The following is a 14,649-nucleotide window of genomic DNA, read 5'->3' as shown; positions in this document are numbered from 1 at the left end:
CTCTCCTCTCCTCACCATCCTCTCCTCACCATCCTCTCCTATTCTGCTCTCATCTCCTGTTTTCTCCTCCCCTCCTCTCTTCTTCTCTCCTCTCCTCACCATCCTCTCCTATTCTGCTCTCATCTCCTGTTTTCTCCTCCTCACCCCTCCTCTTCTCCTCTCCTCTCCTCACCCCTCCTCTTCTCCTCTCCTCACCCCTCCTCTTCTCCTGTCCTCACCCCTCCTCTCCTCTCCTCTCCTCCTCTGCTCCCCCATTCTCTCTCCTCTCTTGTTCTCTCCTCTATACTCTGTGACTGAGAAAATACATAAAGGTGTGCACGTTGGGAAAGAGTATGAACTTTCATGTATTTTAAATGTATTTGGATTATGAATCAATTTGTTGACACTGATGTGATATGACATGTATATAAGATACCATATTGCTATTTTAATAAAGAAGTTGAATTCCAATCTGAGTTTCTGAGAGACTGAGTTACTACAGACAAAAAAAATCCCTGTATTAACTTTACTTCTGCAAACAACTTGACAAAGTTGACCCTTTAATTAACTTTATTCCTAAAACGTTTGACATACTGTATGCAGTCAACCTCAAGTCTAAATCTTAACACAATGAAAATAAAATAAAAAACCTTAAAAGGATAGTTCAGCAATTGTACATATTTTTGTTTCCTCACCATGAAAGCAGTCTATTTTAACAAAACTAAAGTTTGCAGTCATTACTTGTCTATAGACTGCTTTCAAAGTTAGGAAAAAAATTATCTAAATATGTAAAATTGCAATAACAACTACCCCTTAAAGCAGAGTTGATATTCTGTTCTCAGCTAAACTCCAGCCTTACCATCACTCCAACGGTGAGACACAGAGTATCATCAGGTAAACACTACTACCTGTTAGCATATATTATATTATCAAACTATGTGCCGTATCATGCAGCGTATCTAGAGTCAGGAGTTTTTCCAGATCATGGAACACTCTATAATGCAGTACTAGCCTAATACTCTTAACAAACTAAAGCTTTCATCAGTCAGTTCACATGGTCAGAAAAAACGCTCAGCCCCTAAGGATATCTGCAGAAAGTCTTGTCGTCCAACACAAATTAAACAAATGAAAAATAAATAAATAAAAACCAACGTAAAAAATAATAAAAAAATAGCTAAGTCACATGAGCGGAAAATAGAAATAAGAAATAAGAAATAAGAATGGCTTCTTTGTATCATTAACTGACTAGAGGGAATGTCTTCTTAAAGAGACAGTTCAGTGATTTTACCTTGAAAGCAGTCTATGGACCATAAAAATGGCTGAACTATCATTTTAACTAAGTTTTGTAACCCTTCATGATGTCAGATTGAAATGAACGGGTCTGGGTAAAGGTACATTTACATTTTACATTTTAGTCATTTAGCAGACGCTCTTATCCAGAGCGACTTACAGGAGCAATTAGGGTTAAGTGCCTTGCTTAAGGGCACATCGACAGATTTTTCACCTAGTCGGCTCGGGGATTAGAACCAGCGACCTTTCGGTTACTGGCACAACGCTCTTACCCACTAAGCTACCTGCCGCCCAGGTATTCATACTGTAACTATGTGTCTGAATTAACAACAGCCTTTGACAAGTTGAGTTAAACACTTTTTGTGCGTTGATCGATAATGCAGCTTATGTATCACATACACATTGATTTCCATAATTTGTATAGAACTAGAGATTCAATATGTAAACACTGTAATGTGTTTCCCAAATCCTTCGTAGCTAATGTTGTACATTATCTCTCTCTACAACCCAGTAAAGGAGCGACATTTTTGACCGTCAAGGAGCGATATTTGTCAAATGTAGGACTTTGCTGTTCTACGAGTGGCTTGAGTCGAGGAAAAAAAAGTACCATATGAGCGAAGGCTTTGGGAAACCCATCCCATATCACAACGCCTCTGTGTGGCAAAGCTTTTAGGGAAGTCAGCACGATGGTGATATTATTGAGCTTTGATCAAAACGCCATGCCATACTGCGAGCAAGTGTTCTTCACTGTCACTGTGTCACCCCACTCTCAAGCACAACACGACAAGTCCAAGTCACAAGTCTCCCTCCTTCCAACAGTCTCCCATTGTAATGGCAACAAGCGTTCTGGTTTCTCATAGCAACGTCCGTAGCTACGTCCGGCATCCAACTACACTTAGGTATCCAAAACAAATGGTTTTTTTTACATTTGTTTTGGATATACCTACCTAGTTGTTCCTGCCATAACCAGCACTCTAGATGCAGGGTTTATCCAACTACCCTTCTTTGGTGAGTTCGTCAGCGAACTCGGCCATGATGTCATGAACCCAGATGTCCCTCTCCTCCTGCGAGGTGTCGACCAGGAAGACAGTCAATTTCCTGTCCCAGGGGTGATCCGCTTCCTGTACCGCCTCCAGCTGGGCCACCAGCGGCTTCTTCTCCACATGGTTCCGGAACACGATGGAAGCCTCCTCCGACCACTGCCTCGGCTTCACTCCTATTGGTGGAGAGGAAATGTTAGCCAATCAACAAGCTTCATATGAAAAAAATCTATCCTAGGAATTATGTATGAGAAATAGGCAAGTTAAAAGGGATTCTAATTTCAGGAAAAGGAAACACAAAATGTAAAGTAAAACATTTATATCAAATATCCTCTAAACCAAGGGTGTCAAACTCATTTTGCCAGGGGGGCAGAATTCGGTCTTCAACAAGGTCCGGAGGGCTGCATTGAAAATTGGTTATATTTCCTGGCGTCAAAATTTGCAAAAGATAGTCCTCTATCAATCATTGTTGGAATTTCCGATGCTCCCTGACTGTCTAGCTTTAATTTCTGTGATTATTAGTGAGGTATAAAAACAGTATACATTTATGTCCATTATCATTTCTACACAGTATAAATTTGGTTTGAGTAATTTTAAAGTATATTGAATTAGTTCCCTCGCCCCCCAAAAACAACAAAACACTTTTTCTTTTTTTTTACCACCTGTGGGCCGGATTGGACCCCCTCGCGGGCCCGTATGTTTGACACCCCTTCTCTAAACTCATGACTGCAATGCTGAAGTAATTTCTCAGTTCAGTTGCTATCCTGGCCACCACAGGACTTCCTACTCAAACGTTCTGTATGTTCAGAATGAATTGACTTATCTAGACATTAACGAGCTCAAGGACCATGTGACACATGTAGAGATGCTTCCAGAGGTCCTTGTTCACATCAACAATAACAATAAAAGCAACACAGCCATATAAGGGACATAACTCTTTTTCCAAAATGTGCAAATAAGAAGAACCAGTTGTTGCTGATTCTTTTGCAGTCTGGGTGCATTCTGAAGTCTACGGTATATGGTTGTCTGGGGCAATGCTCCTTAGTTACCTGCGAGTTGTGCGGTGATGCCCTGGAATGGTAGCTGTCGGAATTCCTGTATGAGGGGGCGGAGCTGTGTGCTGCTGACCAGCTCATGTTTACCATAGTCCAGTTCATAGACCGACACCTGACCGTTGGTCAACACCCCCTTCACCAGCACACGGTGCCAACTGGGAGGGCACAGAGAGGTCAATTAATCAAGTTAATTCAATCAAGAGGTTTGTTAATTCAAGTTCATCCTTAGTCTGGGTGCCCAAATAAACTAGGTGACTAATTTAATACACTGTTAATGAATGCAGTCAGACTATCGTACAAGAAGCCCTACACAAATCCCTCATACACACTCCTGGGTTACAGTGCCCTAACACACTCCTGGGTTACAGTGCCCTAACACACTCCTGGGTTACAGTGCCCTAACACACTCCTGGGTTACAGTGCCCTAACACACTCCTGGGTTACAGTGCCCTAACACACTCCTGGGTTACAGTGCCCTAACACACTCCTGGGTTACAGTGCCCTAACACACTCCTGGGTTACAGTGCCCTAACACACTCCTGGGTTACAGTGCCCTAACACTCTCCTGGGTTACAGTGCCCTAACACACTCCTGGGTTACAGTGCCCTAACACACTCCTGGGTTACAGTGCCCTAACACACTCCTGGGTTACAGTGCCCTAACACACTCCTGGGTTACAGTGCCCTAACACACTCCTGGGTTACAGTGCCCTAACACACTCCTGGGTTACAGTGCCCTAACACACTCCTGGGTTACAGTGCCCTAACACACTCCTGGGTTACAGTGCCCTAACACACTCCTGGGTTACAGTGCCCTAACACACTCCTGGGTTACAGTGCCCTAACACACTCCTGGGTTACAGTGCCCTAACACACTCCTGGGTTACAGTGCCCTAACACACTCCTGGGTTACAGTGCCCTAACACACTCCTGGGTTACAGTGCCCTAACACACTCCTGGGTTACAGTGCCCTAACACACTCCTGGGTTACAGTGCCCTAACACACTCCTGGGTTACAGTGCCCTAACACACTCCTGGGTTACAGTGCCCTAACACACTCCTGGGTTACAGTGCCCTAACACACTCCTGGGTTACAGTGCCCTAACACTCTCCTGGGTTACAGTGCCCTAACACTCTCCTGGGTTACAGTGCCCTAACACACTCCTGGGTTACAGTGCCCTAACACACTCCTGGGTTACAGTGCCCTAACACACTCCTGGGTTACAGTGCCCTAACACACTCCTGGGTTACAGTGCCCTAACACACTCCTGGGTTACAGTGCCCTAACACACTCCTGGGTTACAGTGCCCTAACACACTCCTGGGTTACTGTGCCCTAACACTCTCCCAAGACACATTTCCACCCTTTCCCCCCCATATGCCCCCGGCTCCCATCCACTACCAACAAACGTACTTGTTCTCCACTTTGGCAGCATATATCTGGTTCTTCTCCCCTTTGAGAGGCTTCGCCTCTGTTTTGTTATAGTGCAGGATCATCTCTCCCATCAGAACCACCAGCTTGTACATATCTCTCCAAGGTTGCAGTACGAAGTGGCCCGGATGACACGCCACCGACACATAGATATCCATGTTATGACCTGCAGCAGAGACAGATTTAGAGAGAGTTTGGACCATAGAATTACATATAGAACACTAGAATGGACTTTGGCATCCTAGCAACATGACTAAATATCGGCCATCTTGGTCAGGAAAACTCGGTCAGGAAACGGATAAAATTTTAAAATATTGTATAAAACAATGCATTTGTAGATACAGTCAGTTCCCAAATTATTGGCAACCTTGATAAAGATTAGCAAAAAAGACTGGCTAAAAATGTTTACAGTCTTTTTAGCTCATCTTTATCAAGGGTGCCAATAATTTGGGATCTGACTCTATCTGTGGACAGTAGGGAATGCTCAAAGGTGCTAACATGGTGTCCGTTCTAAAATAACCCTACATAGTTCACTATTTAAATGGTGCTCTGGTCGAAAGTAGTGCACTAAATAGGGAATAGGGTGTCATTTAGGACACATCCTAAATATATGGTACTGACCTGCAGGGGGGAGTTCCAGCAGCAGGGGCAGCTTGTGTGGTGTGGTGGATGAGGGAGGTGGGGGAGTCCCAGGAGGGGTGCTTGTACTCCCCGTCAGCCTCGGTGCCGAGCCCGAGTGGGCGTGTCTCAGCTGGGGCTTGGTCCCGTTGGAGCTGGGCGTGGGGGTGGTTGTGGAGGTCTTGGGGGTGGAGGTGAGGGTGGCAGTGGAGGTACAGGTGGAGGTCTTGGAAGGGCTGTGATAAGATAAGATGAAATATATTTTATTGTCATTTGTCACAGAGCCACTCAAATGTGTATTTTTCCTTTACCCCAACCCCACGAGAAAGCGGAGTTCGCACAACGGCAGGAGATTCCACACTGTGTAGGAATCAGGAACTGACTTGTTGGAATAGACTCCCAGCCCTACCTGTGGCTCCAGAGGAAGACATCCCCTCTGTGTTTGAAGAGATCCGAGGCGACCATTTGACGGTTGAGACTCCTCGCGGGGTCTTGGAAGTTCTTGTCGGTGAACAGGTAGACATGGACTACACTGTGTTTGGTCTTGTCCAGCTTGGCGATCTGTGGAAGGATGGAGGGATGGAGGGAGGGAGGGAGGGAGGGAGGGAGGGAGGGAGGGGTTGATAATAAGCCCAATATCTCAATATACAATAAACATATTTATCATACAAAATAGCCCAAACTCAGAGTGACGTTTCCAATGTTTACTCAGCGAAGAGGTACCAGCTGAATAAACACATTCAATTCAGTGTCCATTTATACCCTGAGCTCTCACCCCCTCCCTTCCACAAAAATGTATTTCAGTACTTTTCCATCATCCAGGATTTCTCCATGCTCCTCCATACACATCACAGGACTTCTTATGAGTCAGCACCTTGAGTTATTGGGAGTACACATTCCTACCGTCTACCACTAAATATTTACACTTCTCATACACAAAGCGCTTAAACCTAACACTACTTTTCAATCTCTAAAGATTTATAAAAACGGTATATTCATACTAACAGGATATAATGATATAAAACATAAAACAGTAATATAAAACAGTAAAGATATAAAACAGTAAAGATATAAAACAGTAAAGATATAAAACAGAATTATAAAACAGTAAAGATATAAAACAGTAAAGATATAAAACAGTAATTTACGATCTATCAGTGTTAAGAAGAATTCCGCTGTAAGTTTACAATGGTCACTTGTCAGGGAGACTGACAGGAGTATGTGTGTGCATTTGTATCTCAGTGTGAGTATACATTGTGTGTGCATGGTGTGTGTGTGTGTGTGTGTGTGTGTTGATACATTCTCAGAATTGATATTGGCAGGTGTCACACACTCACAAAAAAGATGAGTTCTATATAAAGCATACCCAATCACACAGAGGAAAATGAGGTGTAATACATCACCTTCATGCTGCAGTCTGTAGAGCTGAGCACGGCGTCTCGGAGCCACTGAACAGCGTCTGGAGTCCAGGAACCCACACCACTCACAGTCAGCTCAGCCAGACAACACTTCACCGCCTAGAGAGAGACTACTGTACGTCAGACTACATTACCCAGACAACACTTCACTGCCTAGAGAGACTACTGCACGTCAGACTACGTTACCCAGACAACACTTCACCGCCTAAAGAAACTACTGCACGTTAGACTACATTACCCAGACAACACTTCACCGCCTAAAGATAGACTCCTGTACATCAGACTATGTTACCCAGACAACACTTCACCATCTCTAGAGAGACAACTGCACGTCAGAATTCATTACCCAGACAACACTTCACCATCTCTAGAGAGACTACTGCACGTCAGACTACATTACCCAGACAACACTTCACTGCCTAGAGAGACTACTGCACGTCAGACTACATTACCCAGACAACACTTCACCGCCTAAAGAGAGAGACTATTGCACGTCAGTCTACATTACCCAGACAACACTTCACCGCCTAAAGAGAGAGACTACTGCACGTCAGACTACATTACCCAGACAACAGTTCACTGCCAAGAGAGAGGCTACTGCACGTCAGACTACGTTACCCGGACAACACTTCACCATCTCTAGAGAGACTACTGCACGTCAGACTACATTACCCAGAAAACACTTCACTACCTAGAGAGAGACTACTGCACGTCAGACTACATTACCCAGACAACACTTCACCATCTCTAGAGAGACTACTGCACGTCAGACTACCCCCCCCCCCCCACCCCCCCACCCCCATCCATGTTCTGACCTGTGGAGGGATGGCAATCAGGTCCCGTAGGAAAGGAGGTGGGACTTCCCTCAGCTCAAACACCTCCACCGAGGCCTGCACGCCCAGGTCTATGAAGAGGATGTCCAACACACAACTACCATGGAGGTTAGTGATCTATAGGAGAAACAGGGGAATGATAGGCCGCTGTGAAGAATACAGGGAAAGAGTGTGGAGAAAGTGTGGGAACATATGACCTGGTTGTCTAGGATGTGCTAGCATTGTGTGCTACAGATGTAGGATCTTAATTTGATCACTCTTCTGTTGCTGAGAATTTTCCTGCACCGCAAATGCAGATGAGCTTGATGATTTACATAAATTCACTGAAACCCCCACACACACGGTTATAATAAAAGTATTTTTCATGTAGCTTAATTTTGGCCAGCTAATAGCCTAACCACCGATCAAGCAACATTATGGACTAAATGTTAAAATCCTGTTGCTGCAGGATTCTTTTGCTGTGACAATACTGGTCAAATTAAGATCCTCCATCTGTATACATTTTGTACAATATTTGGTGTAACATTTAGCTAATTAACTATCACAATTAACTTCCTTCCAGGTAAGTCATCTTCTGCTCCACATCTTTCATTGTGGGTTAAACTGAAGCTAGATGGTATGACCTTTGGGCAGAACTGTAGCTGAGACATGCAGTATCTATCATTGCCACATCAGCTATTGACTGTATTGGTAATAGAATCCATCTCACCTCCACACGAGACCATTTGCCTTTGTAGCGTGCCAAACAGACTTTCCCACAGAACGGTCTGGACACCAGGAACTCTGATGTCACCTGCCACACAGAAGAGATTATGTCATCAGTATAGGACAGGATTATGTCATCAACATGAGACAGACACGGGCAAAAAAAACAAACATGAGATCTACGTTGACTCAGACTGTTGAAGCAGAACATTTCAGGTCAAGGTCAATATATTGTGTGTAGATTGATGAGGAAAAAAACAATTTAATCAATTTTAGAACAAGGCTGTAACGTAACAAAATGTGGAAAAAGTCAAGGGGTCTGAATACTTTCCGTCTTAGTGAATGATAACTGGAGACTAGGGTAGGTACTATGTTACCACTGGGTCAATGGCAGTCAGTCAGTTCCAGTGTCATGTGATGAGATCAACTAAGTAGCCTGTGTCTTAACCCCAGATTATGTTCCTTAATCTCAACTGTGTCTGGCTCTCAGCATCCTCCTCAGAAGACGACACACACACACACACACACACACACACACACACACACACACACACACACACACACACACACACACACACCTACACATACACCTACACACACACCTACACACACACCTACACACACACCTACACACACACACCTGTGAGTGGAAGTATGCCTCAGCCTTCTCCAGGATCTCAGTGAGTTTGGCCAGACCTAGAGACGGGAGCTGACAGTAGATTGTCCCGTCTGAACACACACTTCTCACAGCCACGTTCATATAGGCACTGTTCACCTACAGTGGGAGAGAGATCCATGGCTGGGTTAGACATGATCCCATTCCACTCATTTAAGCATTTTAAAAGGTGCATCTGGAGTCTGGGAATCTGTTGGAGAACTACTATTTAGATATTACCCCAGAGTAAAATAATATGGACTGAAAAACAGGGATTAATACAGTACTGATGAAAGATGCTCAAGAATGTCTTCGACCCACTGACAGTGGTACAGGTACTCTCCTCTCCTCCTCTCCTCCTCCCCTCTCCTCTCCTCCCCTCCCCTCCCCTCCCGTCCCCTCTCCTCTACTCTGACAGTAACCCACCTGTAGGGGGCTGGCCAGAGTCTTGTCCTGCAGGGCTTTGATACATGCAGCGTTGATGTTAACATCATCATCCTGCGACGTGTCGTACAGGACCACCAATGGGGTCTGCTCTCTCTCTAGGATCTCAGCCAACAGGATCTTGCCGCTGGCCATGGACTCAAATTTTTTCAGGACAGCAGGCTCCTGGCAGAAAGGCTCCAGACCTGCATAGGAAAACAGACAGACAGACGGACGGACAGACAGACAGACAGACACTTCATTAAGAAGAAGAAACTGAATCCAAACATCTGACTGCAACGCTGTTGATTTTATAATTCACTGTCGAAGATTTTGATCAAAACTCACCAGCCAATTGACACTTAGTGGCCTGGAAAGGCAGCTTGAAAAACGTATCATGCAGCTCAAACACTTTGGCCTTGCTGATGACTTCCGAAAACCCGTAATCCACATAGTAAACCTACAGATTCAACAACAGACACGCAAAAAACACAGTGAAAAAGAAGTGGAAAGAAGTGATTCATTTTCTAAAATGTCAAACCCTAAACTTTCTTCCTATCCTTAAACCATTAACATGGCACCATAGATCCATAATATAACATATACCCTACGATATAGAAATCATTGTATCTTTATTAATTTAGACGTTTCAACCAATTGACCTTTGAACTCACCTTGACCTTGTCGGCCATGACCTCTGTGACTTGTGCTCGTAGTATCTCCTCGTCCTCCGCCCTGACGGCAGCCAGCTGACCCGAGGTTAGGGAGGTCAGGGGTGTACGACTGTTGTAGTCACCAGTACGGGTGTTGTTGTCCTGGCAACAGTAGAATTCTCTCATCTTGTCCTCCAGAGCCTCCTGCGCCTGGGAGTAGCCCTCTCCTATGTACCTGGATGGAGGATACACAGGGAGAGAGGGGAGGGGGGTAAGAAGAGAGAGAGAGAGGAGAGAATCTTTCATTTCTTTCTATTCATCCAGGTAAGGCTTAGTTAAACAGCACTGACGGCATTGTCATGCCCTATTCTTACTGCACCACAACCAAACGATTCCCATGCCTATCACACTGGTTCTTACCTGAGTATGACTCCATTGGTATTAGTAGCCTCCCCCACCAAAACAGAGGGGTACTCCTTTGGGGGTATGAGAAGAGGAGGTACAGTCTGGGTGCTGAGCCTCCTCCCCACCTCCTCTCTGGCCCTGCGCTCCTCCACTGACTCCCTCCTGTTGCGGTTTTCGTCCTCCCTGGTCCTCTTGTACAGAATGGCACGTTTGGGGTTGTCCGGCATGGGGTAGTCGATGGTGCAGAAGTCGGAGAGCAGCGAGAGATTCTCCAGGAGGTGTTCGGGGAATTTGGTCTTGTACGTGTCCAAGTAGAGTTTGGGTAAGGCGTGGACCCATAGACCGTTGCTGTATTTGACTAGAAGCTCTCCCAGTTTTTGTTTGAGGTCGGGAGAGAGGTTGGAGGGGGAGGCCGGAGGACTGGGGGAGGAGGAGGGGGGGGTGAGTGGGAGGGGGCTCATGGTGGTGGTAGTGGGGGTGATAGGGGACTTTGACTGGGGCTTGATGTCCATGGATGGGGTGAAGGGGGTGAAGGGGGTGGAGGTGTGGGATAGGACTCTGGTAGGGATAGGGGATGGGGTCTGCGTTTGTGTTGGTTCCTTAGCTGGGTAGAGGAGTAACTCATTGGGGTTGCTACTGCATGGTTTCTCTACCTGGAACAGGAGGACATATTCTTCAGATAAACAGAGTCTACAACCACCAGTGGCCATTTGTATCAAGCATCTCAGAATAGGAGTGCTGATCAAGGATCAGGTCTTTCCTGTTCATGTAACCTTATTCATTGTGATCTAATAGTCAAAACAGATCCTAAATCAGCACGAGACGTTTGATACATATGTGCCCAGATCTAAAACTAAGGATAATACTGCCATTATAAATCACACCATATGCTACGCAGTTGTGGTGACTTACAGGCTATTTGACTTAGAGAGTATCAACTGTTATTTTACCTTTATTTAACTAGGCAAGTCAGTTAAGAACAAATTCTTATTTACAATGGCGGCCTACACCGGCCAAACCCGGACGACGCTGGGCCAATTGTGCGCCGCCCTATGGGACTCCCAATCACGGCCTGTTGTGATACAGCCTGGAATCGAACCAGGGGGTCTGTAGTGACGCCTCAAGCACTGAGATGCAGTGCCTTAGACCGCTGCGCCACTCGGGACCCCAAAGGTGCAAATATTTTTGCTCTTGCGAACCAGATGAGGGATGCTTATCATGATGTTATTGTTGAATTCCATGTAAACATAGAAAATGTTTGGCTAGAAAATAAAACGCTATGTACAATATCAGTATTACACTCAAACCATGTTGTCCTCTGTAGCTCAACTGGTAGAGCATGGCGCTTGTAACGCCAAGGTAGTGGGTTCGATCCCCGGGACCACCCATACACAAAAATGTATGCACACATGACTGTAAGTCGCTTTGGATAAAAGCGTCTGCTAAATGGCATATTATTATTATTATATTATTATTTAGCTATAAATTATTCATATTTTATTTTCAGTTTATTTTTTAAAAGCTGGATCTTAATTTGAGCTAGTTTGCTACAGCAGGAAAATAATCCTGCAGCAACAGGAAATGTGAATTATGTGGATTATAATTAATGGGCATTTTTTTAGGGGTTGATACATTTTTCGTAAAGATATATCAAGTCTGAAATTTCAAAGTAGAAATTACAAACTTCAGAAGCCTTCTTTAAACCTCAAATACACTACAAGTACATACGGTGCAGATGTGTCTCCAGTGCTCCAAGTCTTTGATTGCTTCACTAGGCAGGTCCTGTTTGTACAGTTCTCTGTAGAGCTGAGGCAGCTTGGACAACCAGAAACCATTACTGTACTTGTTCAGCACCTCTCTGATACGCCCCTGCACCTGCTGGGGGTTGTAGTTCCCACCGGATGAGGGGTTGTAGTCCTTGGGGTAGTGATGTGGCTTGGGCTTCCCAGAGCCGGCATTTCCGTTGAGGTTTGTGGGAGCTGGAGGAGGAAAGAAGAGGAGGGCGTTTTAGGTGAAGTTGGTTAGGCACGATTTGTATGAAATAATACAGGTATAGACTCGTTGTTGCACAGTTTTTGGGACGATATGGAATATATAAGTCCAGGAGTCTGTCCTGACCAGGCGGCTATAGTCTAGGGCCCAGAGAAAAACACTGTGTGTTACATTGCAAGAGACTTTTGGTGCCTCAGGGTAACACTAAAAACGTCTGCTTTCCTAGACCTGTTCTTATTCCTAAGAAGAAAGTCATGAGTTAGCAGCCTAAAGCTAAACTCTAGCCTGTAATGTAATTTTTGCTTTGAGACGTGCTGTGCTCAAAGGACAGTAATGTGAAGGACTGGAACCAGAGGGGTCAGCGATAGCTGTGTAAATTACTGTTTCAAGAGGTTTTACTTTCGATGTAAAGACTGAACTCTCTGTGAGGAACTACACCCCAGATGAAAACAGCAATGCTGTGGACCTATAAAACCCCTGATCTGGGACATACAGTACAGTCTGTTGTAGTCCTTCAACTGTCCTACATACTGTTGCTCTGCTGGGCCTTTCACTGTTGCTCTGCTGGGCATTTCACTGTTGCTCTGCTGGGCCTTTTACTGTTGCTCTGCTGGGCATATCTAGAGGTGTGTGTGTGTGTGTGTGTGTGTGTGTGTGTGTGTGTGTGTGTGTGTGTGTGTGTGTGTGTGTGTGTGTGTGTGTGTGTGTGTGTGTGTGTATGTGTGTGTGTCAGTGTCCCACGTACGGTTGCTCTGGGTGTTCCTGGAGAGGTGAGCGTGCACTTCGTTCTGGAACCGTGACGGCAGGGTCATCCTTTTGTCTGACCTAAACACACAAAAAGAAAAGAGTGAAAAATAACAATTTCTACTGTATCCTCCAAATGACAGGGAGTCCAAACAGACACTTATCAATCAATGGAGGACAATGGAGGAATAACAAACATACTTGTGTTTCATTTCCTTTTTGTTTAGTTTCCTGTTTGGATACATAATGCAGTTTGTGCCCCCATTACTGAACCAAACAGAAACTCGGGTGGAAGAAGCCAGCCATAATCAGTCAACCCAGTCAGTGCTAGACAAGACTACTGTATTTTACATTTACATTTTAGTCATTTAGCAGACGCTCTTATCCAGAGTGACTTACAGTTAGTGAGTGCATACATTTTTCATACTGTACACTTCTGTACTCTGCTTTACTCTATTGTATTCTGCTGTACTCTACTGTATTCTACTGTACTCTGCTGTACTCTGCTGTACTCTGCTGTATTCTGCTGTACTCTATTGTACTCTATTGTACTCTACTGTATTCTACTGTATTCAGCTGTACTCTACTGTATTCTGCTGTACTCTACTGTATTCTGCTGTATTCTACTGTACTCTACTGTACTCTACTCTGTTCATACTCCATAAACATTAGGCCTGTGTTAGAGTGTAGAGGCCTGAGATATCCTCATAGAAATATAATAATTCCTAGAACAGTCATCCCCATTCAATTCAATGGGTGAGCCCCTCTACCTTCTATGTCACTGATTACACCCTACAACCCATAATGCTCTCTGATGAGAACCTCTCCATCCCAGAATTACCTTAGACAATAGGAGCATAACATTCTGAATACATCATCCTTATACAACTGAGTCGCCGGGCAGAACAGCAACCGTAACAGGCCATTCATTGCTTGAAATCCCCAGATAGAGATAATTGTGGGCCCCGGGCCTCATTTATCAATATTGCGTAGAAATTATTCGAAAATACTACTTACGAACGGAACTTAGGAATGTTCGTACGCATAATAAAAGTGTGATTTATCAAACAATCCTACGAGCATCATACACACACCGGTACATACACACATCGCTCTGGATAAGAGCGTCTGCTAAATGACTAAAATGTAAAATGTAATAACCATTAATAAATACCAATTGTTCTTAGCCTCAGTGTTCGTGCACGACCTTGGCTGTTTGCATTTTAAAACGCCCCTAATTAACCATATAGGGTCAAAATCCTATCTTTAAAGCCCGTGGGGAATATACAACGCCGTACCATAAAATACAAAGCACAACCAAAAAAAGGTACAAAAAAATAATTTTCAATGACTGAAATAGAGGCGCTTGCGTCAGAGACTGAGTACAACCAAAAGCTTTTTATTTGGCT

At 44.6% G+C, this 14,649-nt stretch overlaps 1 protein-coding gene across 1 annotated transcript in view; it reads right to left on the bottom strand.

The window, feature by feature from the left end:
- Window positions 1-392: 392 nt before the first annotated feature.
- Window positions 393-14,649, bottom strand: part of LOC311113199 (tudor domain-containing protein 7B-like) — a 33,546-nt gene continuing 19,289 nt past the window's right edge. The window contains exons 5-19 of the mRNA XM_084156399.1: window positions 13,242-13,321; window positions 12,233-12,483; window positions 10,520-11,157; window positions 10,121-10,334; window positions 9,795-9,906; window positions 9,450-9,652; window positions 9,009-9,143; window positions 8,373-8,456; window positions 7,646-7,780; window positions 6,816-6,929; window positions 5,822-5,973; window positions 5,416-5,648; window positions 4,777-4,960; window positions 3,359-3,519; window positions 393-2,485 (exon numbers count right to left, since the gene is read on the bottom strand). Coding sequence (XP_084012525.1) covers window positions 2,265-2,485; window positions 3,359-3,519; window positions 4,777-4,960; window positions 5,416-5,648; window positions 5,822-5,973; window positions 6,816-6,929; window positions 7,646-7,780; window positions 8,373-8,456; window positions 9,009-9,143; window positions 9,450-9,652; window positions 9,795-9,906; window positions 10,121-10,334; window positions 10,520-11,157; window positions 12,233-12,483; window positions 13,242-13,321 — 2,917 coding nt within the window. The 3' untranslated portion in view covers window positions 393-2,264. The remainder of the gene's footprint in view (window positions 2,486-3,358; window positions 3,520-4,776; window positions 4,961-5,415; window positions 5,649-5,821; window positions 5,974-6,815; window positions 6,930-7,645; window positions 7,781-8,372; window positions 8,457-9,008; window positions 9,144-9,449; window positions 9,653-9,794; window positions 9,907-10,120; window positions 10,335-10,519; window positions 11,158-12,232; window positions 12,484-13,241; window positions 13,322-14,649) is intronic.

This window comes from Coregonus lavaretus (genome assembly GCF_964263955.1).
Source record: "Coregonus lavaretus genome assembly, chromosome: 39".
In the NCBI taxonomy this organism is placed as follows: Eukaryota; Metazoa; Chordata; class Actinopteri; order Salmoniformes; family Salmonidae; genus Coregonus; species Coregonus lavaretus.
Note: the sequence above shows the minus strand (reverse complement) of the source record. Positions and strands in the feature narration are given on the sequence as shown.